The following is a 23,850-nucleotide window of genomic DNA, read 5'->3' as shown; positions in this document are numbered from 1 at the left end:
CCTGAGTATTTTTCAGCAAATGTTCCAGAGGAAAAGGCTTTTCACACTTGACAAACTCAAATCCCGTAAAATAAAGACAGTCCGGCAAGTAATATCTTCCAGAGAACTGCCCAACAGGTCAAATGACAGTTCTGTGGAAATGAGGCTTTAAAGGAGCTCTATCCTCCTTTGCCCCCTCTGGTGGCTTCCAGGCTACTGTTATACACCACTGTGTATTGTTGGTTTTCAAGGAGCCAGTGGAGATGGAAAGGGGATGGAAAAAGAGGAAGTTAAAACACCACAAAGCTCACTGTTCATGCTGTGATCCAGTTGTTTTTCTTGAATTAATAAGTACTCCTTGGATTGCTGCAGCCCTTGGTTAGTTTCCAGAATTCTAAAAAAAGTGAATTCTGACATTTTGAGCCAATTTCTTCTTGCTTTGACAGTGAGTGAAAGGTGTTCAGAGGTCCTTCCTCAACTATTTTCACTGGCTTTGATTTAAATATCTAATGCTCTCTTTTCTTTCCTACAGAATGAATTTGGATAAAACAATAAAGATACCACCACTGACATTTCTGAGCATTCGTATGGTTCAAACTCAATTATTCTATAAACATGCAACCAACTGGATGCAATATGAATTTTAGAAAATGGCCATACTCCAAGTGGACATTGCCATAACTTCTGGACGGCAGAATCAGAGTGTTAGACAATCTTTTCATTACAGACACATATATCTTCAATCACCAGAAGAAACAAAACCTGATGCTTTTTAACATAGGCAGCAAGGATAACCCATACTTTACTGTAAGGTGGAATGGGAAAGAAAACAGAACAACTCTTGCAGGTTTCTTAATTGCATTTAAAAATGACCTCCAAATGCTGCACCTTCTGCTTAGCCACCACTCTGGGCTGCCAGTACTTTTCTGTGTCTGAAGTACGAAAGACCATGTAGTCATGCTTCAAAGAGCACATCTTAGGCTGTGAAGCACGCTCTTTTTCTGACTGAGGATAACAGTCACTCTGCTATGATCAATCCCTTTCCTAAGAGACACCTGCATTACTTTCAGATCTATTAGCTGATGACATAGAGAGGTACTTCCTGGGTAGAGACGGTGAGACTTAAGTGATTTTCTAGACAGATATGGAGCTATTTTCATGAGCACAGATTTCATAAAAATCTTCTCTGAAGAAAAGGCAAGACATTCACTGAGCTCTTGGAGAAATGTAAAAGAGCCTCATTAGGAACAAGCAGGAGTGAATAGAAATTGCAAAAATAAAAGCATAATAAAATGGTCAGGGTTATGTAAGAAAGCATTTAAATAAGACTGTCAAAGAGTGTTTATGAGTCTATGCAATGAATTTACATCTCAATATTGAATTATACTAGGTTGTATGAATGTTGGTCCAGTTAAGTGTCCATGTTCATAAATCATCTGAATAAAAATGTTTTGATTTCTGATGAAGCAATGTACTAGGTTTAAGTTTTTTTAATAGTAAAAAAAAGTCATTTTTTTCAGGAAGGAAAACTAAACATTAGTATTAATAATTTTAAAAACTGCCTTTGAAAGTTCCCAGAGATTATGAAATAGGTATATGTTTTAGGCAAAACTACATGCAGTCAACTGGTGTTGAAGTTCTTCTTATTTTTTTCCCCTTAGACCCCAAAACATTTTAATACGTAATACTCAATGTGAAACGAATGTGAGATAGTCAGACAAGTAGAGTGTGGAAGGATTTAGTGAGAGATGAGTACACTGACCAAAGAAAGTTTAATATGCCTCTCACTCTTCCAGAAGACGAGGGCCAGATAATAAACAAGATCACTAATCATCTTTAGTAGCCAGAGAGGATCCTCCACCAGTCCTTTCTGGTCCTCTCTGTTAAAATATTTTAAAGTGCACTCAAAATACACATTAATTGAAGATGTAGCATTTCATCTACACAATATTATAGTTAAGATTTCTGGCATAACTATTAGGCATACTGAAAAGCACTGGTAGAGTGATACAGTGACGTAGACCCCTTGGTACTGCTTCCCAGATGACCTGTTTCATGAGGCCATCCTAGATTTTAAAACTTACCACTAGCCAACCACACATGAGGTCACTGTTGTAAACTCACCTGAACAGACACTACATTCCAAGTGGCTCACTTTAAAAAATTACTATTATTGCATGAAGTATTTTTCTACTTAGAATAACTACTGCTTAAGGCAACAACAAATGGTAAGGACATTTATCTAGCAAACACGAGGACCTGGGCTCAATCCCCAGCACTGTTAAAAAAAAGTAAACAACATACATAATAATTTTAGATTTGCCTTTCTGTAAAGGTTTGGACAAAATTCAAATACACAGCATGTAGTCAAATTTTCTCCAGTTGACAACACTCCTTTATAATATCAAAGTTGGGAATGACATCAGTGAATCCAGCACAAAATTTCTGTAATGAACAGCACCAGGGAAACCATGTTATAAGTTCCCTTTCTCATCAATTAAACCCAGATGCTGCAACCCAGGGTTAAGGTTGAGATTGCCCAAAGACTGGCTGCCCCACCAAGGCTGATATTCAACACACTCCAGTTTATATCAGGTAAAGAGAGGATGCTTGGAGTCTAAGTGTCTTTGTAAAACTGCAAACATGTTAAAACAAGATTATTAAAAAAAAAACAAAAAACAAAAAAAAACAAGATTATTACATACTTTATCTCAATGAGAATTCCTGAATATCAGGTTAGCACATTTCATGGCTCCATTTTAAGATATATGATGGCAGAGGGTGAAACAGAAAGATGTAGCAATATATTTACTGTCATTTAAATAACAGGTATCAGTCACTTAGGCTTGAAGCACATTTGTGAAGTTTCATGCCACATTTCTCACCCGTCAACTTACATACAAGTAGGGATTTTGCTAAAACTTCAATTATTCCAAAAGATGAAAGAAGTGGTACATTTTGATACAGATCTTCAGTTTCTATTATACTTTAGGCCTTTGAAATGTTAAGGCTGAACAGACTAAGTTATGAAAGGGACAAGAGGAAGTAAGAACAGTGCGAATACAGTTGGAACACATGGTAACTTTCTGCCTTCACCATTCTCCCCAGATAGTCTGCTTTCTGAGCAGCAGGTGGTGTGACTGTAAAGAGATCACACATTTGTCAGTAACTATGTAGGATTTTTGGCACTGTTAGAGCCTAGCATTACAGAGTTAGGGCAGCTAATAAAATGCCATCAACCAGATTTTTGACAAGTCTGAAAGTTTTTGAAAATAACTTTTCTATCAAGCAACCCTTCCTGGTTCTCTTTTCAGTCCTGCCTTAGAGAACAATTTTTTTTTCTTTTTAAAAAAATCACTTCACAGCAACCAGATGAACATCTGGCAGCAAAGTAACACTAAAATGCCATTCTTTTAAAGGAAGGGCAAATACGTGACTCTTCCATGAAGAGTTTGTCTCTCTGGCAGGGGTAGGCTCACAGGCTGTTAATGGAGGTTTGTTTTTTTTTTTAAACCAAAGCCCAAGGCTGTTTGGACTTCACCTGTATTTTCTCAGTGATAGCTGGACAACAATGTTACATATATAAGAAATCCAGAGTCAAAATGAACACAAGCTCATGCACTAGGTAAATAATGCGCTCAAGTTGTACTTTGGATGGCCCTGCTAACAACTAGTAGCAGAAGTAGCTGAAGCCATTTTTTCACATGTAACAATGATAGCTCAAAATCAGTATGAATTTAATCATAAACCCACCTAATGGGAACAGGGAGGTCTTATTTTGGTGTATGTTTTCTCCCCTTTTCTTATTATGCAGAAAAATGCTTAAATCTAGAAAGGATAAGATCTTTTAAAGCCTCAAATATTTCTTGAGCTTCTCATTTATTAAAAAAAATCTCATTAGGAAATTTAAAAATTTTTTAAATTATTTTTTTGTATATAGTCTTTCAAATCAGAGTGTATTTCATTTTCGTTTTTAAATCCCTCTTGATGGTCTCTTAATACATTGCAAAACTTACAAATAAGGTTGTAACTTTCCAGAGGGTGTGTGCTCTGGGATCTTGCTGCGCCTCCACAGGAGTCTAACTTTGCCGCCAACTCAGGCACCCCACCCTGCTATGCGAGACTATTAGGCCATGGAGTGTGCTGAAATGCTAAAAACTGACAAGTTTCCACTGGAGAAACCATGGAGAATAATCGCATGGGGAAATAATCCTCTGGGGGAAAGAAAGAGAGCAAGAGAAGTATCACTGAAGGTAAGCTGTTCAAAAGTTAATTTGCCTGTATTATCAAATTATAGATCTTCAGGGAACTCACTTTAAATTAGACGTGTGGAGGTTCATCAAACTAAATAGTTTACGTATGAGACACATTCACATAAAAAGAAAAAACACAGAAGACAGGATGTCCTTAATTTGGGGGAGGATATATTCCAACTTGGGGGAAGGGTGAAGGCGTTTTAGCTGTGCAGCTCAATATGACATTTCCAGAGAGTTCTGCATGCCCCCGCATGAGACAGGACAGGATGGAAGGGCCTGTTCTGCCCTGGCTGGACTATCCAAGCCCTGCCGCACACAGTGTGCGACTCAGAGGCGGCCTTGGTGTCAAGCTGGCAGTGCTCCTAAGGCTCTTGAGTGTTTATCAACTCAGCAGGTCAAAAGTCTGCAGACACTGGGTGGAGCAGCAGTAAGCCACAAAACTAACAGTTGTCCTCCTGGAAGGGGAGAAAGGAGAGAGAACACTGTTAGTTCAAGATTAAAGTCTCTGGATTCTTTCCACTGGAGACAGTCTTTCTTTGTTACAAATAAATGATTGGGCATGGTCAACAGACTGCATTACAGAAATATAAATTTCCTTCTAAAACTGAGCTGTCATCAGGTAAGGCATGTGAGTGCATGTGTGTGCTTGTTTTATTAGTGGTGTTCTGATGACATACTATCCCTAACCTCACTGATGGGGAATAATTAGCCTTCTTCCATATCCTGTTCTGAACTGTGCTTAGTAGAACTAACAGTGCAATCACAGATTTTGTAGTACATTATTAAAATCATACAACAGAAACCCATTTAGCTAGAATACATACATACTGCAGAGCTTAACATAATTTTAACAAAGGTATTCCCATAGATTGTTCATGGAAATAATTTCAGAATCTGTTAATGCAGTTCAAGGTATTCCCACATACCAGAGGAATCCCTTCTCAAACTCCTATTTGGAGACTTCTGCCTGGAGGCCTCTGACACCCTCTGGACAGCTCCAGGTGTTAAGTGTTCCCACCAGAAGTGCCATCCTCTGGTGAAGGGAAAAGAGGCTACTGTGCTAAGTGTTTTCTATTCTTCACCCCTTAATCCAGTCTCTGCCTATTTGTGTAGCCTAGGAAGGTGATCTCTACAGACTCTACCCTACTAATTGGTAGAGCATTCTGTTGCATTGCAGTTACTCAAAGCATCAAATAAAATGGCAATGGACAATAAGGCACAGGAGAACAAGTGGCTGGGGAACCTGATGGCTACGGCCATCACGGTGAATCAGTCTTTTTGGGGACATGGCTTCTGACTGTGTTGACAAGATTGGGGGTGAGGGGAGGGAGACAAGGAGAGAGAGACAGGGAGGGGAGGGGCAGGCTTCATGCCTTGAAATCTCAACTCAAGGAATAGGTAGAAAATCAGAAAGTTTCTATGGTGGCCTGACCTTTCAGGCCACTCATTTTATGAAGCAATGAGGAACATGGCTGAGGCCTGAAAAGTAGAGGCTGCAGAATCATCAGCCAGGTAATGGGATGCTTATGCTAAATCTCTATGCTAAGATAAAGGTGCTGGTTTGGGAGGTAGTGGGAACTTGAGACTTGAGGGAGAAGCCTTTGGACAGACACCAATCTAAGGACCTTGAGCCTCTAACATCTTTGAACATCTTTTCATATCAGAAGCAGCATTTTCTACCTTGTAAGAAAACTGTATTCCTTCGCATAAAAATATTTTAATGGCTACATGTAGGGTGGCTACCTAAAAATGAAGAACCTATTCTTTTCAGGAACCACCATCACCAATACTCATTGCTTCTATGGCCATCAAGAGAGTAAAATCCCAGCATGACCCAGAGATCTTTAAGGTCTATTCCTGGAGGAGATAATGTATACAATGAAGAAGTCACAGGATCTTGTCACAATATATTAGAAGGAACCTGGAAAGCAAATGTGGAAACAGATTCTAAGTACATTAGCCAATGAGAATAAATAGAAGGTTGGATCAGACCAAATAAGGGCATTTCACCTAGGCCTCAGGATTTAATATGTTACTCAAGCACCTGGGAATGAATAACAATAGCCTTGACTCAGTAGAGGGCTATAGTCAATGAGATCAAATGCTGGATCTTTTCCTGAAGACTTTAGAGACAGGAGAGCATAGACTTATGATATGGTGGCCTGAAAGGATACTCATTTTATGATGCAATGAGGAACATGGCTGAGGCTATGGGAACATTGGGTTGGACCCAATTTAGAGTATCCTCCTCAGTCACCTGAAAAATCTCCAAAAGGGTCAAGAGATTCCTTTCACTAAAGCATTAAGATATGTACTGGTGAGGGGAATACCAAATGGAAGGAGCAAGCACCCTTGAAGTTTTAAGACACGCCTACTAGAGGTCAGAAATAAACCTGCAAATGTTTGAAACCTGATACATAGTGAGGTATTAAATGGGAAAGAAGAGTGTATCCAGAACTGTCCATTATAAAGAAAGACAGACATTTGATGGGTCCCTTTGGGCTGTGCTGGCAATATCTATTTCAGTGGAGACTTTTGATTCTGTCAAGATAGAATATCACCATTTCCTCCAGTCTTCCATGTTATAACTTAAACATCCTAGTTATAGCACAACAAACAAGTTTAGGATGACTCTGAAATGTAGAATGAAGGCAGATAACATAAGGACCTTGGGACTTGAGCAACAACACAGCAAGGGTAAGTTCTCTGGGTTGTCAGGTCTTAGATATTATTACCTTATTATCTCATGTGTCTTAGCAGAAGCCTCCAATTCAGAACCACCCATAAGGACAAACAAAAAATCTCTAGAAAAAGTGTGTTCCCTTAAGTCAAAAGACTGGGATAGGGAATCTATAATGACAGAAAGTGGAGAAAAAGTTGTTCAGAGCTGGATATGTCATGGGGGAGGACAGAGGACTAACAGCTAAAAGTACCAGGTTTTCTTTTAGGAATGACAGAATGTTCTAAAATGGACTGTGGTGATGGTTGCATATACTTGTGGATATACTATATATATACTGAATTGTATACTTTAAATTGGTAAAACTGTAGAATATCTGAGTAATTTCAAGAAAGCTGTTAAAAATAGAGCCAAAAGGAAAAATACATAAACCTACAATTAGAACTGATAGAACTACTATATAAAAAAATCAGTATAGGTGTAGAAGAACTGAGTAATACAATAAACCAAAGGATCTAATTGACATATTTAGAATACTCCACTCAATAGCATTTGTAAAACATACAATTTTTTTTTCAAATGCCTATGAAATAATCACGAAGGTTTACTATATATAGGTCTATTAAATAAACTTCAACAAATTGAAAGAACTGATCTATAAATGAAATGTCTGGTTTCATCTTGGACATGTAAAGAGCCGGCGGTCTGTTTTTCACAAGAAATATATGTTGAAGGAATTGAAAATCAACAATTTTTCTTAATCCCCTTGGAGAACTGAAATTATACAATAAAGTGCCACCTCAACATCTAGAGACAGTGAATATAGAAGTCACAGCTAAGATCTGCTTACCTGGACAGAAGCTGCTGAGACATAAACTGGTAGGAAATGAAAATGTTTATGACAGAATAGAAAAAGAGTAGAAATCAACAAAATTAAAAACATCATTAGGGTTAAGATCAATAAAACTGATGTCCTCAAAGACTTACAAAGATAAAAAGAAGATAAATTACTATTAAACATGAAACAGGTAATAACCCTATAGATCCTGCAAGCTATTCTAATGATATAAGAGAATATTGTGAACAAAAAAGTTTTCATCTTAGAATAAATAGATCAACTCCTTAAACAACACAAACCACCAAAACCCAACAGTCCTATAACCATTAATTTAAATTTGTAATTAAAAAAAAAGAAATTTACATTCCCAGATGGTATCTCTAGAGACTCTTAACATTTAAAGGGGAATAAGAATAAAAATTTTACAACAATCTCCTTCAGACAAATGGAAGAGGAACACATCCTAACTAATTTTATGAGGCCAGTATTATTCCAACTCCAAAACGAGAGGATGATAGAAAAACAGAAATGTGTAGACAAATACCTCTTATGAGCATAGATTAAAAATTTTCACTGGGAATTTTTGGCAGTTGAACGTTTGACTAGCATGCTCAAGCTCTGGGTTTGATCCAGTACTATCCTCCCTCCAAAAAGAAAAAAAAAAAACTCAACAAAGTATTGATAAATTAAATATAGAAAAGTATAGAATAAATTATACATCATGATCAAGTGGGAGTCATTCCAGGTGTGTAAAGCAGGTTTAATAATTTTAATATTTATTTTTTAGTTTTAGGTAGACACAATATCTTTATTTTATGTTTATGTGGTGCTGAGGATCAAACCCAGTGCCTGGAACATGAGCACTTTACCATTGAGCCACAACCCCAGCCCCAATAATTTTAATATTTAACAATATCAATAGATTAAAGAAAAAATTATATGATTATGTTAATGGATTCGAAATAAGCATTTGACAAAATGGTACATTAATTCATAATAAAAACTCTCAGTGAACTACAAAGAGAGGAGATCTTCCTCAATTTGATAAAGAGAACATACAACCACAAAATCCTAGTGCTAATGTTATACAACAGTGATGGACTCAATGTTTTCCAAGACTGGGAAAAAGTCAAGAATGTCCACTCTCACATCCTTAGTCAGCATAGAATTAGAAGTTCTAATGGCTGTCATAAGACAAGAAAAAGAAATAAAAGACACACAGATCAGAGTGAAGAAGTGAAACTATTTGTTTGCAGATGGCATGACATAATTGTTTATGCAGAAAATCCCAAGTAATCTATAGAAAATACTTCTAAAACTAATAAAGCAAGTTATAGCATATAAGATAAAAATACAAAAGCCAATCACATTTCTATACACTAATAATGAACACATGGAAATTTGAAAAATATATCATTTATTACCACAAAAAGAAAGTGAAATATCTGGGAATGAAGAAAACATGCTGATGGTTACATGATGCTGATTAAAAAAAAGACCCTAATAAGTGGAGAGATATACTCATGTATTAGAAGACTCAACATAGTAAAGATATTCTTTCCAAATTGATCTGAAAGCTCAATTTGATTCTTATCAAAGTCCCAACAAGGTTTTTGGAGACTTACTCCAAAACTTAATGAAAAAGTACAGGCCAGGCTGGGGATGTGGCTCAAGGGGTAGCGTGCTCACCTGGCATGCATGCGGCCCGGGTTCGATCCTCAGCACCACATACCAACAAAGATGTTGTGTCCCCCGAGAACTAAAAAATAAATATTAAAAAAACAATTCTCTCTCTCTCCTCTCTCTTTCTCTCTTAAAAAAAAAAAAGAAAAAAGTACAGGCCCTAGAATAGCTGAAACAACCTTGAAAGGGAAGAATAAATTGGAAGTTCACTTAGCCTGATATTAAGTCCTATTATACAGCTACAGTAATTGAGACACATTGGTATTGGCTGAGAGACAGATGTTGATCAACTAAACGAAAGAGACCATGAACAGCCTCATGACCTTGGAGTAGGTAAAAGTTTCTTAGGACACAAAAATCATTAATTATGAAATTAAAATGGATAAATCTAACTTGATCAAAATTAAAAACTGGTTTTCAAATGACAAAAAAGTGAAAAGGCAAGCACCACTCTTGTCATTTTTTATAACTCCAGAAATTATGTAAAGTTTCAGTTATCAGATACTTTGCATTACTTCTAATTTTTGAAAATTAAAGTTGGTTGGAACCCTTGTTCTGGTAAATTTAATGCAACATCAGGATGTACATATTTGTATAAATCAAAACTGAACTTCAGACACAAAATGCTCTTAAATGTCTAATGTACTTTGGGGATTAGCTGACAACTCTGTTTTTTAAAGATAATCATACAAATGATTTATAGAAGGAATACATTTAATACTACAACTATTGAGTTTTTAAAATTAGAGCTTCTAAGCAAAAAAAAAAAAAGTCCATAAAGGTATGGGATTTATAATCACTGAAGTGTAATGCCCACTGGGTCATCATTAGTTCATGATGCTCGAAAGGGTGCTGGAGTAACCTGGAGGTGTCACGTCTGTGTACAAAGAACTCCCAAGGCTATGTGCTTCCTTGCTTCTCGGAGACTTATTTAATAACAGGTTGCATCTGCTTCTTGTATTAATCACCTATTGTGTTAATGATTATTACAACTAGACTAACAATCTGCTGCCATAAAAATGACTTTGTGTTGGTTAGGTCCTTTAAAATTCAGAATTGAGGCACTAAAGATATCTGAGTTTTAGGGGAAAAACTTGGGGCTAAGCAATAAGCTCTCAAGTAAAGAAAAGGATACTGATAAATTCTACAAAGAATATCAGACATTACATTGTGGCTTTAGAATCTCTCAGTATATTTACAGGCAAGGCAGAAGAAAGAGCATTTGAGCTTGGTTTTAAAATAGAGAAATACCACTATTCCTTAAAAGAACAAATCACAATGCTGTTGGCACATACTGGAGCCCACGAATATCATAAGAAATGTGGGATTTTTTTTTCCTGCAAATGTGTTTCCTGATTAAAAATAAAAAAGATATCTTTGACTCATACAGAAATTCAAAGCCAAAAGAAAAATAATATTTGTAAGACTGAGCTGATCAGAACTCCCAAGCCTGTGTATATATGAACTTAAGAATCATCTAATAACATCCTGTATCTGCTTGTTATGCTAGTGGTGACTGTTTCTCATGGGAAGATTCTTTGTGTAGAATCAGAGGCTTAAATGTCACATATTTGCTTCTTTCTCTATTGGTCCTTGCACCAGACTTTGGGATAGAAATATATATGTGAAAAGAATTAAGTGGTTCAGTTATGGCAGACTTCTCAATACCAAGTACAGAGTATGGCATATAGTAGATGGTCAATAGTTTTTGAAAGATATGATGAGGAAGAAACAGTTAAGAACAACTTATTTAAATTTGCTGAAGAATATTTTACTTGTGGGAAATTTCATAAGTGACCTTAAAAAACAACGAATGTGCACAAAGCCAGGATAAGGAGATATGATAAAGAAATAGATACAGGAGGTCATTAAATAATAAACCATTAGCAAATAGGAGAAGGAAGTGTTACATTGTTCTGGAAGATGAAAGGGAACCATGAGACCAAGACAGTTCTAACAAGCAGGTCTTTATCCCGTGGCAGAGTAACGACCCAGACATCTGGTGTTCTCATGTAATCTCTCTGGCTGGGAGACCAGGAATTCCTGAAAGAACTAGACAATGTGAATGTGAATCCAAGCCTGAAAGCAGCCGGACTGGAGCCCAAGGCGCCATCCCCTACTACAGGCCCTGATGGCAGTGGATACTCAAAGCATGTGTGCTGACTGAATAAATTAATAAATGAGAGGATGAGTTCTTCTGAGCTATTTGGAAGTAACTTGAAAGTATTTCTTACAAGAAACCACTGGCCTACAAATGTTTTAATAATTAAAAATATTTTTGATTTCTAAATCAATACCAGTTTATTGCAAAAATTCAACACCATCTGAAGGAAACCACTGTTACTTTGGTGTGTGAGTCCTTCAAGATTTTTTCTGCATATACACAATTGTTTAAATATGTGTGTATGTGCATGAATATAAACGTGAATAAATACACATGTAAATCTATATAATTTTCATGCCCACAATTTACAAAAATCAGATCATATTATGCAACTTTCATGTAACCCATTTAAAACGTTTTTCATCAAAAATATTTTGCCATACTAATCATTCCTTTTTTTCAAACCTGCATAAAACTGTACAAAGGACTTTTAGAAATCTAAATATACAGTTTTTCAAATTATTATTTTCTACATGTGTAAAAATATATACTCAGGATTTGATTGACTAGAGTTGATTAATATTTAAAATGACTAGACTTTAACATTTAAAGGAGATTACCCGTCATAAGGTGGGTGAGTCTCATCCAGTTAGTGGAAAGACTTAAGAGCAAAGCTAGAGAAGGTGGAAGGCATTTCCCCTCAAAAGACGACACAGAAACCCTGCCTAAGTTTCTGGTCTGCTGCCTGCAGAATTCAGACTCAACACTAACATCAGCTCTTACCTGAATTTCCACCCTGACACTCTGCCCTGTTGTTATGAACTCACTAATTCTCACAATTACATGTTAGTTCCTTAACAATCAATTAATCACACTCTCTCACTCTCTTTTTCAGAGAGGAATAATCTAAGAGAGTTTTGCTACTGGGAAGTGTTTTGCTACCATAATAAACACATGAAACTGTGAAATTTTTTTTGGAATTGAGTACTGGGTAGAAGCTGGAAGAATTTTGATAGAAAAAGCCTATATTGCCTGTAGTAAATTAACAGAAATAAAGACGAATCTAGTGAGAGCTGGTAAGAGGAGCTGTGGAGGAAGTTCTTAAGGTCTTGGGGAAGACACATACTGTCATGAACAGAATGTGTTGAAATTATGTTAAAGGTGCTTCTGATGAGGTCTCAGATGGAAATGAGGATCACACTACTGGAAACAAGGAGGTGAGCCTTGTTAAAAAGCAGCAGAGGACTCGACAGAGCTGGGTTCAGTTCAATGGAAAGCAGAACTTGTAAGTGATAATGTGGAGATTTCTGAGTCAAGCATTGAAGGCATAGCCTGGTTTCTTTTTATTGCTTATAGGAAAATGGTGGGAGGGGAGAGAAAAACTGAGGGGATTATTAAGGAAAAAAGAACTAGATTTGGAAAATCCTAATCTTTTCTTACTGTAAAAAATAAGAAAGTATGCTTTGGAGAGAGTACCAAGGACATGACTGGACAAATGAAAGTAGACATGTGACTAGGGATCTAGTCAATCCTTTCAGCAGAAATGCTAATAGGTTGGACTGAATGGGACTGAGACGGGATGAGATGGAGAATAGCTTTCAGACTGGGATTCCACAGGTTGAAATGGGCCAATTAAACAGTCCAGCTACAAAATACGTGTTATTCTTGAAGAAAAGGGAAGAATGAGTCTGAGGTTGAGGCCACCTCCTCAGTAACAAAGGGCAGGGAAATTTTCAGGCTCACCCAGGATGGAGCTGGTAGGACCACATCCCCTGTGGGCCAGGGACCTGAGCAAGAAGCCAAAGAGGATTGTTCTCAAGAATTAAAATCTAATGGGTTTGTTTCCTTAATGTTTCTTTTTCTGGTTTTGGTATCAGGGTGATACTAGCCACACAGAATGATTTTTGGAAGGGTTCTCCTTCCTTTTGTATTTCTTTTTTTTTTAAATTTTTATTTTGGTTGTAGATGAACACATACTTTTATTTTATTTATTTTTATGGTGCTGAGGATCAAACCCAGTGCCTCATACATGCCAGGCAAGAGCTCTACCACTAAGCCACAACCCCAGCTCCTCCTTTTATATTTCATGGAATAGTTTGAGGAGTATTGGTGTTAATTCTTCTTTAAAGGTCTTGTAGAACTTGGCTTTATTGATTGGCAGGCTTTTGATAGCATCTACTATGTCATTGCTTGAAATTGATTTGTTTAAATTGTGTGTGCCATCCTGATAATTTGGGTAGATCATATGTCTCTAGAAATTTGTCAATGTCTTCAAGGTTTTCTATTTTATTGGAGTATAAATTTTCCAAATAGTTTCTAATTATGTTCTTGATTTCAGTAGTGTCTGTAGTAGTATTTCTTTTTTCATCACAAATTTTTAGTAAGCTGAGTTTTCTCTCTTTCTCTTTGTTAGTGTGGCTAAGGGTTTATCAATTTTATTCTTTCAAAGAGCCAACTTTTTGCTTTGTTGACTTTTTGAACTGTTTCATTTGTTTCAATTTCATCTCTGATTTTAATTATTTCCTTTTTCCTACTGTTTTTGGTGTTCATTTGTTCCTCTTTTTCTAGGGCATTGAGATGCAATGTTAAGTCATTTATTCATTGACTTTCTATTCTTTTAATGAATGAGCTTAATGCAATGAACTTTCCTCTTAGCACTGATGAACACAGATACAAAAATTCTCCATAAAATTCTAGCAAATTGCATACAAAAACCTATCAAGTGGGGTTCATCCCAGGGATGCATGGTTGGTTCAATATATGGAAATCAGTAAATATAACTCATCACATCAACAGACTTAAAGACAAGAATCATATCATCGTCTCAAGAGATGCAGAAAAAGCATTTGACAAAATACAGCACCCTTCATGTTCAAAAACACTAGAAAAACTAGGGATAGTAGGAATATACCTCAACATTATAAAAGCTATACATGCTAAACCCAAGGCCAACATCATTCTAAACGGAGAAAAATGGAAAGCATTCCCTCTAAAAACTGGAACAAGACAAGGATGCTCTCTTTCATCACTTCTATTCAACATTGTCCTTGGAACTCTAGCCAGAGCAATTAGACAGAAGAAAGAAATTAAAGGGATTCAAATAGGAAAAGAAGAACTAAACTAGAATACTAGCAGATGACATGCTTCTATATTTAGAAGATCCAAAAAAATCCCACCAGAAAACTTCTAGAACTAATAAATGAATTCAGTAAAGTAGCATGATATAAAATCAACACCCATAAATCAAACATATTCCCATATTTCAGTGATGAATTTACTCAAAGAGAAATTAGGAAAACTACCCCATTCATAATAGCCTCAAAAAAACAAACAAACAAAAAAACCCCCAAAAAAACCCAACTTGGGAGTCAACCTAACAAAAGAGGTGAAAGACTTTTATAATGAAAACTACAGAACACTACAAAAAAAAAAAAAAACTGAAGAAGACCTTAGAAGATAAAAAGATCTCCCATGCTGCTGGATAGGCATAATTAATATTGTCAAAATGGCCATACTACCAAAAGCATTATATAGATTTATTGCAATTGCTATTACAATCCCAATGACATTCTTCATAAAACTTAGAGAAAGCAATCATGATATTCATTTAGAAGAATAAGAAACCCAGAATAGCTAAAGCAATCCTTAGCAAGAAAAGTGAAGCAGGAGACATCACAATACCAGAACTATACTACAGAGCCAGAGAAACAAAAACAGCATGGTACTGGCACCAAAACAGACACATAGACCAATGGTACAGAATAAAATTCAGAGACAAACCTTTATAAATACAGTTATCTCATACTAGACAAAGGTGCCAAAAACATTCATTGGAAAAAAGATATCCTCTTCAAAAAATAGTGGTGAGAAATCTGGAAATCCCTTTGTAGCAAAATGAAATTAAACATCTCTCTCTCACCCTGCAGAAACTCAATTCAAAGGAGATCAAAGATTTAGATACTAGAACAGACACCCTGCACCTAATAGAAGGTCTAGGATCTGACTTCCTTAACAAGACTCCTAAAATGCAAGAAGTAAAATCAAGAATCAATAATGGGATGGATTCAAACCAAAAAGCTTCTTCTCAGCAAAGGAAATAATCAATAACGTGGAGAGCCTAAAGAATGGGAGAAAATCCTTTACCACATGTATCACAGATAGAGTATTAATCTTCAGCATATTTTTTCTCTCCCTTTCCCTCCTATCTCATGACTCTGTTAAATGTTAGTCTTTTCTTCCTGCTCTTCCTCCTTGCTCTGTTCATAGCTGCTCTCATTATATCAAAGAAGACATTTGGTATTTGTTTTTTAGGGATTGACTAGCTTCACTAAGCATAATCTGCTCTAGTGCCATCCATTTCCCTGCAAATTCTATGGTTTTGTCATTTTTTTATTGCTGCATAGTACTCCATTGTGTATAGATGCCACATTTTTTTTTATCCATTCATCTATTGAAGGGAAATTGCATGGAAATGAAGGGAGACCCTCATTGCTATACAAAATTACATATAAGAGGTTGTGAGGGGAATGGGAAAATAAACAAGGAGAGTAATGAATTACAGTAGATGGGGTAGAGAGAGAAGAAGGGAGGGGAGGGGAGGGGGGATAGTAGGGGATAGGAAAGGTAGCAGAATACAACAATTACTAATTGGGCATTATGTAAAATTGTGGATGTATAACCAACGTGATTCTGCAATCTGCATTTGGGGTAAAATTGGGAGTTCATAACCCACTTCAATCTAATGTATGAAATATGATATGTCAAGAGCTTTGTAATGTTGTGAACAACCAATAAAAAAAATTTAAAAAAAATCTTCAGCATATATAAAGAACTCAAAAAATCTAACACCAAAAAAAGCCAAATAATCCAATCAGTAAATGGGCTAAGGAAATAGACACTGCACAGAAGAAGAAATACAACTGATTAACAAACATAAGAAAAAAATGTTTAACATCTCTAGCAATTAGAGAAATGCAAATCAAACTACTCTAAGATTTTATCTCACTCCAGTCAGAATGGCAATTATCAATAATACAAACAACAATAAATGCTGGTGAGGGTATGGGGAAAAAGGTAGACTCATACATTGTTGGTGGGACTGCAAATTGGTGAAAACACTTTGCAAAGCAGTGTGGAGATTCCTTAGAAAATTTGGAATGGAACCATCATTTGACCCAGCTTTTCTACTCCTTGGATTATACCCAAAGGACTTAAAATCAGCATATTATAGTGATGCAGCAATATCAGTGTTTACAGCAGCTCAACTCACAATAGCTAAACTATGGAACCAACCTAAGTGCCCCTCAACAGATGAATGGATAAAAAATACATCCCCTGATTCATACTCAGTTGGCCAGAAGATTAGGTGACTATCTACTACTTATGATGTGCATCTGAAGCAGGACAGTCCTGTGGGACTCAGTGTTAGATCCCACAGGTGAACAGCTATCTTCAAGTAGATCCTATCAGGCTTGAAGTAAATTATAGGAAGCCCAGCTGGTGTATGTTGGAAGGTTGATTGGTTGCTGGTAGGGAGAAACTCCCACAAATTTTGATGACCAGAGTATTTAGCACTTTATTGCTTTTAACTGAATAAAAGAAATGGGGCCAGAGATAGACTGTTATGGGTTGAATTTTAATTCCCCCAAATGCATACGTGTGGTCCTAACCCCTAATATCTCAGAATGTGTCTATTATGGGTTGAAATGTACCCTCCCACATTCATATGTAAAAGCCCTAACCTTCAATATGATGGTATCTGGAGATGAGCCTTTGGGAGGTAATTAGATTTAAATGAAGTCAAGAAGATGGGACTCTGACAGGTTAGTGTCCTTATAAGATACACCAGATGGCTAGTTCTCTCTCTTCCCTTCTCTTTCAGCAATGTAAGGACATGGCAAGTTGGCTATCTGCAAGCCAGGAAGAAAGTGGTCACCAGAACCTATGCATGCTATCACTTTGATTTCTGACTTCCATCCTTCAGAATTGTAAGAAAATAATTTCTGTGGTTTAAGCCACCCAGTCTATAGCCTTTTACTATATAAAAAAACTATGTTAAAGCTGATATAGCAACATTTTTTGAAACTGTCTTGTATATGTAATAACCAAGATGAAGTCATTAGGGTGGGATCCAATTTAATATGACTGGTGTCCTTATAAAAATCGGAAACTTGGACACAGAGACAGATATACAGAGAGGGAAGATGATGTGAAGAGGCACAGGGAGAAGACGACCATCTACTAGACAAGGAGCAAGGCCTGAACAGATCCTCCCCTCACAGACCCAGAAGGACGAATCGTGCCAACATCTTGATTTCCAACTTCTAGCCTCCAGAACTGTGAGACAATAAACTTCTGTTGTTTAAGTCACCTAGTTTGTGGTATTTTTATTGTGGTATCCCTAGCAAACAAACAATGCAAAGATTTGGGTAGCCTAGTTTCTTGTGGGGAAATATAGGACTTATGAGACCCATGCCTGCTTGAGAAAAGCCAAATACATGTTTTTATACCAACAAATAATATTTAAAGTCAAAGTTTTCCATTTTAACAAACAGTAAGTTTTCAGAATGAAAATTTTGGGTCTGTAGGATCAAAGGTCATAAGTTTGCTGGCCATTCATCCCTGCTATGTAATTTGAAGGCTTGGGTATTTACTGTTTATGTGAAATACTATCATTTATTTTTACTTCACTCTGTATTAAATTTAGGACAAACTAACACTTCCATGGAACTTGGTATTTTAGAAGATTATTCAATATGTTCCCTTTTAAAATAATGCCAGATGTCCACATGAATTTAGATATTGGCTGATACAATGTATTATTTTATGACAAGCACTCAAACTGAACATATTAGAGAATTTCAAAATAACATTATCAAGACTTGATAGAGTTTATGATATTCAAGAGTATTGACTTTATTTTCCGCAAGAAGCTACTGAAGATTCAAGTATTTGTGTTTCAGTTACAAAAAAAAAAAAAAAAAAACTATGTTAAAGACTATGGTAAAAAACTGAAGTCAATGCTTTTAATACAATCTCCATGGCAACATGGGAAGAAGCAGTCTGGTGGATGAAATGAAAGCCACAAACTCTCAATTTCAGACCCTAGCATTAACTCACCACAGAAAGCCACGTTTATATACTGGCATTTCATCTCTGCCTTAAACAGACACTCTGGCTATGCTCAACAAAGGGACATTGCCTAAGTCCTTTGTACTTGATATACTAATTTTACTAAATTAATACTACTTTATCTATACGATGAAAAAGTATAAGCTTATGCACACTGAATTTCTAAGTTGTAGCAGGAAACGAAGTAGCAGTAAATGAAAAATGCAAATGCTGATTAAATTACCCAAATTGCATGTAAAGATAACTCCAAAGACTTCATTTGAAGAATCAACTGTATTTTCTTAAATTAATTAACATAGTAAAAGGAAAGTTAATTTTTAAAAATAGGTATTTAGACTTCGGCTACTAAATGAGTATTCTGACTTTATTATTTTGTTTTCATTTTCTTATTTGCAGTAAGGAAATGTCTTCTATAGGATATTGTATAATAATAAGGCAACAGGGTTTTAGCTGAAGTTTAATGAATTAAGATTTTCCTATAATTACATCTTTCTATATGAAGGTCACTTGCTAAAACCATAAGAAAAATAAGAAATAAAACTTCCTAAGCTATAAAAATAGAAAATAATAGTTAATATTTACTTAATATTTACTACACCATCTTGGATATTCACATGGATGCTCTCACTGAATCCTCAACATGACTTTAGTAAGTGGATATCATTCTCATTTTATTGCTGAAACGATGAAGCTCAGAGATGCTCAGTAATTTACCCAAAGTCTCCTACTAGAGGTGTGGGAATTGGGGCCTGTGCACTTAATCACTGATATGCTACTGGCTTCTCATAGATGTATTTCATTTGTTAATTTTAGTCATGTAGTAATAGGCCTGGAACCTGACTCACTTCTTTTTATTCTAATTTAAAGGCAATCCACCAAATTTGATTATCTGATCACCTAAGATGAGAAGCAATATGATATTAGGATATGTATTTTGGGGGTTTTGGTCCCTGGTTCATATCTCTACAAGGCAGGTCATAGAAACTCTTATCTTCCCCTGCTCTTCTGTTGTGGAGGTGGCCATAAAGAAATGATCTGATCTCACTTTGTGCAAGAGTAGGTTGTAAGACCCTCCTCATTCCAGAGCTCTCCCACTCTGCACCCCACCCTAGAGGAAGGAAGACTGCCCAGAGAGGTCAAGCAAAGTGCTGAAGTCTAAAGGACTTGCTGAGGTTCCCATTCAGTCTAATTGCAAACTAAATACCAATGAAGTCTCCACAAAAAGCTAGGAGGGCAGGCTTTAGAAGGCTTCTGGACAGCTGAACATATGGAGGTTCCTGGAGGGTGATGCACAAAAAGGGCGTGGGAGCTCCACTTCCCTTCTCCCACAGCTTGCTCTGTGCATCCCTTCATCTGTATCCTTTGTTATGTCCTTTATAACAAACTCGTTAAAACATTTTCCTGGTTTCTATGACCATTCAAGCAAATTAATCAAATCTAAGGAGGGGGTTGTAGGAGCCCTGATTTACATCAGTTGGTTAGAAGCACAGGTTAAACAAGCTAGGGCTTGCAATTGGCTTCTTGTGTGTGTGTGTGTATGTGTGTGTGTGTGTGTGTGTGTGTATGTGTATAAAGGGGAGTGTCAAGGACTGAACCCTCAACCTATGAGATCTGATGCTGTCTCTAGGTAGATAGTGTCAGAACTGGATTGGATTTGAGGACACCCAAATGGTGTCCCCTGCTGCAGAACTGATTGCTTGCTTGGGGTATGTGGGAAACCCTCACATGACTGGTGTGAGAAATGATCAATGTTGTGGGAATGTGTATTGTAGGACAACCTCGGTTTGAGTTTGGGGTTTGTTTGCTTTTCCCAACACAAACAGCAGATTAAAAAGGTTGGGAGTAGGGCTTCCATAAGCGGAAAACATTAAAGAAATATAAAAAGTTGAAACAGGAACTGAGAGCATGCCAAACAGGATTATCCCGAGCAAGAAAAAGATAAACATAGTTTTGGGAAGAAGGTAGAGAGACAGAAAAAGTAACTCCATTTGTTGAGTATCTACTATGTGTCAGGTATTTGCCTTCATCTGTTAATCGTCACAGTGGTCTAGCCAAGTGAGTTGTTCTGTTCCTATTTCCAGGCTCAGAGAAGTACAGCAGAAGATTCAGCCTGTGGGATGCAAAGTCCATGCACTGAACACTGCAGGGCAAAGCCTAGCTTGCATGGATTACGAAACAAAGGGCCTGGGGGTGTATCTTAGCAGTGGAGGGCACTTGCCTAGCATGCATGTCACCCTGGGTTCAATCCTCTGTATCATGGAGGGGAGTCAAGGGTGAGGAAGAAACGAAAAAAGGAAAGAAAATCTTGGAAAGTTTTCTATGAAAATGATCACAATGAAAATAGCTTTGGGCATTGAAGAGAGGTAACCAGATTAAGTTATCTGGAAAATTTACTCACTCAAAATACCATATTTGAAGAATAAATGAAGTATTATAGTTTTTTCAAACTTAAAAAGGTTGTGCACACCCCTATCTTTAACTGTCTGGTATTCTTTTCCTAATCTATAGTATCATTACTGGAATTTTACTTGGTGAACATTCTTAGCAAATTCAAGGCATTGTGCCAAGAAATAAAGAGGAGCATGAGAATGCCATTTGGAAGGGTTAGAAATTCAAAACAGAAACACACACACAAGTGTACAGAGTTCAGTCATACACTTCCATTTAGCAACGCCAATTAAATGAAAGGGCTGGGCTTGGTCAATTCTACAACTTTTTTTCTTGCATCCCTTATTGCCTAATGACTATTGTGAATAGGGAAATAGCAGGAAAACATTCCCACAAAGAATGAGCTATTCTAAAGAATACATACAATACAACTTTTCTATATATGACTGAAAAATTAATTAATAAAGGGAAGTCCAGTTTTCTTGTGATGCTGAAAATGCACATTTGTTTCATTTAGCTCTATCTCAGGAAGCATATTATACCCTGCCAAAGCTGCTGACTTAACAATGCTTTTGTGCATGGCCTCCCCACTCCCCACACTGTACCCTTGCTCAGGTGTAAACCCTGGCGCCCACTTAGGCGTGATTACCCCTGGTGCAGCCCTGCCATCGGCGTCTCTCTCAAGGGAAAAAGCTTGGGGTAGACGATGGTAAACATGGGCTCACTACACCGGTGACAGTGCCCCAGGGGGCAGTGCAGCAGCTCCAGGAGACTTCTGGGTAATGAGATTGGAGACAAAAAGTTCAGATCTGGAACACAAGAGAAAATCATGCACATGAGTAAAAATCAATTTCCTTAAATCGGACTTCTTAAAATACTTATTTGTTACCAAATGAGTTCAGTTAGTTAAAAGCACTTGGTGTTGAAAATTCTGTTATCTCATAGGTATTGAATAAAAAAATCTAACATTATTAGGAAATGAAAGATTCTTTTTACATTTTTTGATACCAAAAGAAAATGAAAATCTTCTCTTAAGAGCAAACAGAAGCTGTCCTGAGATAGAGTCAAGGAAAGAATAAGATCAAATAGTCTTTAAGAACAAGGATCACAAAGGCATCAATTTACCCAGGGAGGGTTTTGCACGCTTTTATAAGAGTCAGAGAATTGAAGAAGGGATGGGATGAAAGACTATCACTGACTTTCATTAAGTTCTCCCTAAATCTACTAGACATCTAGTCAATCAAGTATCAATCAAGGCTAAATTATGTTTATTGAAAATAATGAAATTCAGGAAACAAAGAGAATGAAAAAAATGAAAAAGTTTTTCCGTGTCTCATTCTCATATCATTAATAAAAATAGGGAGTTTTCCTTTCCAACTTAGTCTGAGCTACACAAGTGATATTTAAAGCAGAACATCCTTGTGACCCAGCCAATCCTGATACAAATCCACACTAGGTTTCTACACTGACAATAAACATTGAATGGAGGGAGAAATGTTCATAATGAGGTGAAATCTAAAGATTATCAGCTCATCTTTGGAAAGGAAATACAAATGATCTTCTTAACCTTTTATAACTGTTCAGACTCACCAATAACAACTTAGAAAAATATAACTTGCCCTAGGTGAATAACGAGAATATACTGTTTAGTTTTTTAAAAAACAACTTCCCACTAGACATTTCTGGAAGGTTAAGGTTACATGTTTTTGTTTGTTTGTTTGTGGACTTCTTTTTCATATAAAGGTAAAACATTTAGCAGCTTTAAGAACACTTGAAATGCATTTTTCTTATTATCATTGCCTAAGGCTTTCTTCTTTTTCTCAGTGCTGAGATTGAATCTAGGACTTCAAACGTGCTAAGCACGTGCCCTACCACTGACCTCCACCCGCAACCCCACCTAGTGCTTTTTAAGGTGTTTCAGTTTTACACACCATAATATCTATAAAACTTATACACTGACAAATACTTTCCAAGAGTTGGAATGCTGTGGTAATACTGCCAAAGGCTCCTCATATTTCTTCTCCTCACATTTCACAGATGTGAGCAGACAGCAAGGCAAAAGCCTGTTCTTCTGGAGAGATCTTCAAGGTTAAGATCCTTCCAAATTTTCCCCCACTGCCAGTCTCTTGCCTCAACCAAATACATATTTCCAAACACCAAATTTATTTCATTTGACTTTGAACCACTGTTCCTCTTTGTGTCTGTAGAAGGTACTAAAGGGATCAATGTTGACAAAATATGAAAACTGTTTTTCTTATAAGCAAGGTCCCAGCTGGTTGTGATGGCATGAAGCCATTATTCCAGTTCCATGGGAGGCTGAGACAAGAAGGAGCCCAGGAGTTTGAGGTAGGGTTGGGCAACACACCAATACTGTCTTAAAAAATGAAAAAAAGAAAAAAGATAAAAAAGAAAAGCCCTAGGGCACAACAGTGTGAGCACAATTAATACCACCAAACTGTACATTTAAAAGCAAATTCAAATGGTCAATTTTGTGCTGTGTATTTTACCATGATTAAAAAAAAAAGATGAAAGTCAAATCAGGCAGTATAAAACACAATTGTTTGTTCATGAAATCAAAAGGTAGAATAGGAAAGAGAAGCAAGCAAACCTTTTAGAAATCTGTGGTAGGCATGATACAGACTTCTCATGGCCAGCTCTTGCAGAGGCAAGACGTGATCGTTCTCTGTCCCTATGGCCTTCACCTCAGCTGGGAGGAAGACAGTCAGCTGCCCCGATGAAAAGGAGAGCAGCTTTACCTCAGACACTTGGATGGGGGCTCCGCAGCTGCAGA

The 23,850-nt window shown here is 36.8% G+C and overlaps 1 protein-coding gene across 11 annotated transcripts in view; it reads right to left on the bottom strand.

Moving 5' to 3' along the window:
- Positions 1 to 4,381: 4,381 nt before the first annotated feature.
- Lrrc28 (leucine rich repeat containing 28) overlaps positions 4,382 to 23,850 on the bottom strand; it is a 132,106-nt gene continuing 112,637 nt past the window's right edge. For 8 of the 11 annotated variants that reach the window (XM_078051248.1, XM_078051246.1, XM_078051253.1 and 5 more), the window contains 4 exons: positions 23,668 to 23,843; positions 21,709 to 21,868; positions 9,443 to 9,512; positions 4,382 to 4,690 (listed from right to left, as the gene is read on the bottom strand). In XM_078051248.1, coding sequence (XP_077907374.1) covers positions 4,676 to 4,690; positions 9,443 to 9,512; positions 21,709 to 21,868; positions 23,668 to 23,843 — 421 coding nt within the window. In that variant the 3' untranslated portion in view covers positions 4,382 to 4,675. The remainder of the gene's footprint in view (positions 4,691 to 9,442; positions 9,513 to 21,708; positions 21,869 to 23,667; positions 23,844 to 23,850) is intronic. The other 3 variants (XM_040274397.2, XM_013356346.4, XM_005320090.5) reach the window with 1 other exon arrangement.

This window comes from Ictidomys tridecemlineatus, chromosome 5 (genome assembly GCF_052094955.1).
Source record: "Ictidomys tridecemlineatus isolate mIctTri1 chromosome 5, mIctTri1.hap1, whole genome shotgun sequence".
Classification (NCBI taxonomy): domain Eukaryota; kingdom Metazoa; phylum Chordata; class Mammalia; order Rodentia; family Sciuridae; genus Ictidomys; species Ictidomys tridecemlineatus.
Note: the sequence above shows the minus strand (reverse complement) of the source record. Positions and strands in the feature narration are given on the sequence as shown.